The 3621-nt window shown below is 71.2% G+C and overlaps 2 protein-coding genes and 1 pseudogene across 3 annotated transcripts; all 3 read right to left on the minus strand.

The window, feature by feature from the left end:
- Positions 1-67: 67 nt before the first annotated feature.
- On the minus strand, positions 68-1292 carry MSY001_2750 (annotated as a pseudogene). Its single transcript is given in 3 exon segments — positions 68-169; positions 175-855; positions 879-1292. Coding segments are annotated over 3 exon segments (1197 nt in total).
- Positions 1293-1338: 46 nt separating this feature from the next.
- On the minus strand, positions 1339-1889 carry MSY001_2751 (uncharacterized protein; the record flags this gene model as incomplete). The annotated part of the gene is made up of 2 exons (XM_018884617.1): positions 1339-1811; positions 1835-1889. The coding sequence occupies 2 exons, from the start codon at positions 1887-1889 to the stop codon at positions 1339-1341; spliced, it is 528 nt and encodes a 175-aa protein (XP_018741259.1).
- Positions 1890-2264: 375 nt separating this feature from the next.
- Positions 2265-3383, minus strand: MSY001_2752 (uncharacterized protein; the record flags this gene model as incomplete). The annotated part of the gene is made up of 2 exons (XM_018884618.1): positions 2265-3228; positions 3268-3383. 2 exons carry the CDS (start codon positions 3381-3383, stop codon positions 2265-2267), a joined length of 1080 nt encoding a protein of 359 aa, XP_018741260.1.
- Positions 3384-3621: the final 238 nt, after the last annotated feature.

Consider the following 3621-nt stretch of genomic DNA (forward strand, 5'->3'; position numbering starts at 1 on the left):
GTCCTTGAGCTCGGTGACCTCGGCGCGCAGCTGCGCAATGGCCTGGACGTACTGCGCGACGTGCCGGTCAATGTGCAGCAGGTTGCGCGAGACCTTGGTCTGGATGTTCTTCGCCTGGTTCGCATACTTGAGCGTGTTGTGCGTCTCGTCGTAGTGTGCGCTCGAGGGGCTGACGCAGGCGATCATCACCGTCTTGCAGTTGCCGCCGAGCGAGAACTTGAGCAGGCGCGTGAGCTTGCTGTTGCGGTAGGGGATGTGCCGGCCGCGCACGTTGCGTGCGCCGCCCGTCTGGCACAGGGCGTTGATGCAGCTGCCGAGCGCGAGCAGCGAGCGGTTGATGTTGGCGCCCTCCTTCATGCGCAGGCCGTGGTTGCTCGTGGCCGATGCGCGCTCGGAGCCGGCGAGGTCGATGACGTTGAGCGACGCGCTGCACCGCTCCTCAACCGTGCCGGCCGTGCGGGGCCGGCGCGTCACGTTGATCTGCAGCACGGCGTGGCTGCGGCTGCTGGCGGCGTTGGCCTCCGTGGGGCTCTGCGTGCGCCGCTGGTTGCCCTCCGTGATCATCTCGAGCACCTGCTCTGGCGACGCAGGCGTGTGCTCGGTGATGCCGACGACGGAGATCTTGCGGGCGGCGTCCTCGCGCAGCGCGAGGCCGGGCCCCGGCGGCGTCGGCTCCGGCGAGAGCAGGTCGCGGATGGTCTCGTTGTAGATCTCGAGGTACGACAGGCGCACGTCCGTCTCGTACTCGCCGCGCTCCGCCTCGATGCGCGCGTACAGCCCCTGCATCGTGAGGAAGATCAGGCCGGGGTCCTCGCTCGTGCCGCTGATCGTGTGCGTCTTGCCGCACCCCGTCGCCTGCGTCAGTCGACCGCACGTACCCCGTACGCAAACACGCTCGCATTGTAGCCGTCGAGCAGGCCCGCGAGCATCGGCTCGACCGTGCCGCTGTACACGTCGCGCTGCCGCGCAGCCGGTGCATACACGCGGTCAAACGCATAGCGCACGTCGCGCGGGCGGCGGCCGTTCCCGTGGAAGCTCATGTGCGACGGCGCACGCGCGCTCTCGGGGTCCACCGGGTCAAACACCAGCACGCGGTCGTCCACCGGCGCGAGGATGTTCCGGATGTAGTGGCTCCGCATCGCGGCCAGCGCGCCCTGGCTCTTCGTCGGCGACGGCGCCAGGCCGCCGTCGCCCTGGAACGCCGTCGACGTATCGACCCGGGGCAGCAGGGCGATCTCCCTCGCATTCAGGGGGCGAATCCGCACCACCACCTGGATCGACGAGTCCGTCATGGGCGGCCGCAGCTCGCCCGCCGCGCCGCGCGCCGCCAACACTACATCACGTGACTACGAGCGGCACGCCGGCGCGGACGCGGGCGCGGTAGGCGCGGTAGGCGTCGCCGAAGAACGCGCACAGGGCGGCCTCCTCGACGCGGATGCGGTCCGCGAAGAAGCGCGTGAGCGCCACGATAAACATGACGAGGGCCACGGGGTTGCCCAGCAGGACCTGCGTGCCGACGGCCCACCAGAAAAAGCCCGCGTACGACGGGTGCCGCGCGAACGCGTACACGCCGGTCGTGACCAGCACATGGCCGTCCGCCTTGGTGTGTGCGAGCGCATGAGTAAAGTTCGTAGACGCATGCACCATCGCGAGCGTGCGCAGGACCTGCCCGTAGACGAGCAGCGCGACGCCCAGCACGTGCAGGCCCGCGTGGCCCTTCCACGCGGGGGCCCAGTGCGACTCGAGCACAAACTCGCACACGCCGAGCGCGTGTGCGGCCAGGTACTCGGCGCCGTTCTGCAGGAGGAAGGCTGCGTGAGTGCGGCGCACGTACAGTCCGACTGCAGGTGCGTCTCGTTCCAGTACGCGGTCACGACGAACTCGAGCATGTGGAAGAGCGCCCAGAACACCAGGTACGCATGCAGGGGCGGCGCGCTGAGGCCCGGCACCGCCGGCAGCGGGCCGAGCAGGGCGAGCGCGCGGGGGGCGCACACGCCGGCCAGCACGCCCAGTGCGCATGCGGTGCAGGCGACTTGGCCCACAGGCCGCGCAAGGCTGCGTGGAAATGTCACAGGGCGCGCCGCAAAGAACCACGGGGCGCGCGGTGCCGCAGGCGCAGCAGCGGCGGGGGTCATGAGGGCCGCGGCGCCGCGCAGCGCCGCGCTTTGAGCGCTCCACCTGGCTCTTTGTCTGGCACGTGCCGCGATCCAGGGCGGGCGCCGGCTATGGCGAGGGCTACGGACCCAGGGCGGGCATGGCGAGGGCTACGGCTCGATGCGCCACGCGAGGCGCTCGCCGGCCATGAACGGCACGACCTGCAGCTTGGCGGGATCCGTATCGTCGAGGCCCTGGGACGCGGGGTGTACGTAGGCCGCCGGCACGGCGGCGTCCGCGTCCGTCGTGCGGCGCAGCTTGACGACGCGGCCGGGCGCCGCGGGCTCCTGGTAGAAGCGGCGGCCGTTCTCGCTCACGTACGCGGCGAGCTTGTCGAGGGCGCCGAACGACTCGAGCAGCGTCGCACACAGCGGCAGGAGCACGGCCTGCGTGTACACGCCGGCAGCACACCCGCAGTTACGCGCGAGCGCCGCCGTCGAGCCGTCGCGGCTCGCGGGCGACGGGTACTTGGACGCGAGGGGGTGCGGCGCCGAGTCGGAGCCGAGGAAGAAGCGCGGGTGCCCCTCGCGGATCACATCGCGCAGCGCCGCGCGGTCGTCGGGCGTCTTGGCGACGGGCTTGCAGAAGTGCAGCGGCTTGCCGGCCCAGTCGTCGACGATGAGCTGGAGGTGGTGCGGCGTGATCGTGCAGGCGACCGTCTCGCCGCAGCGCTTGACACACTCGACGGCGGCGCGCGTCGTCGCATGCTCCAGCACGATGCGCAGGCGCGGGAACCGGGCGTGGATCTTCTCCAGGTGCGTGAGGAAGCGCGGCTCCGCGTTCAGCACGCAGATGCCCTTCTCGGCATCGCTCGGCACCTCGCCGTGCAGGTTGAGCACCATGTTCGTCTCCTCCATCGCGGCAAACACGGGGTAGTACCGCTCGTAGTCTTCGATGCCGCCATCGCTGTTCGTCGTGACGCCACGGGGGTAGCTCTTCACGCCACGCACGCCGGCCGCCGCCGCGCGGCGGATCTCCTCCGGCGTCAGCTGCGGCGAGAGGTACATGGTGCCCAGGAAGCGCGTGGTCGGCGCGAGCGCCTCGAGCGCGCGCACATACTCGACCGCCTCGTCACTCGACTGGATCGGCGGCACGAGATTCGGCATCACATACGCCAGGTCCATCCCGCCCAGCGCCACATGCGGCGCTACAAGCTCCCGCATCGCGCCCTGCCGCAGGTGCACATGGAAATCCGCCGGCGACGGCACCTCAAGCTCGTCCATCGTCATCGTCGCGGCCCACGACCGCTCCACATCGGCCGAAGCCCCCGACCCCGCCCGGCCGCGCTCGAGCGTGCCGATTGACGCGCGTGCGATGGACGCTCCGCCGTCGTACGAGGCAACCGTGAGCGCGTCGCTGGCGCCTGCGGCCCCGGCGCCGGCAGGGGAGTCTGCCGGCGCGCCTGCGGAGCCGCCACTCCCGCCGCGGCCGCGGCCGCCGGTCCCCGAGGCGGGTGCGCCGTCGCTC

This window comes from Malassezia sympodialis, genomic scaffold (genome assembly GCF_000349305.1).
Source record: "Malassezia sympodialis ATCC 42132 genomic scaffold, msy_sf_13, whole genome shotgun sequence".
Taxonomy (NCBI): Eukaryota; Fungi; Basidiomycota; class Malasseziomycetes; order Malasseziales; family Malasseziaceae; genus Malassezia; species Malassezia sympodialis.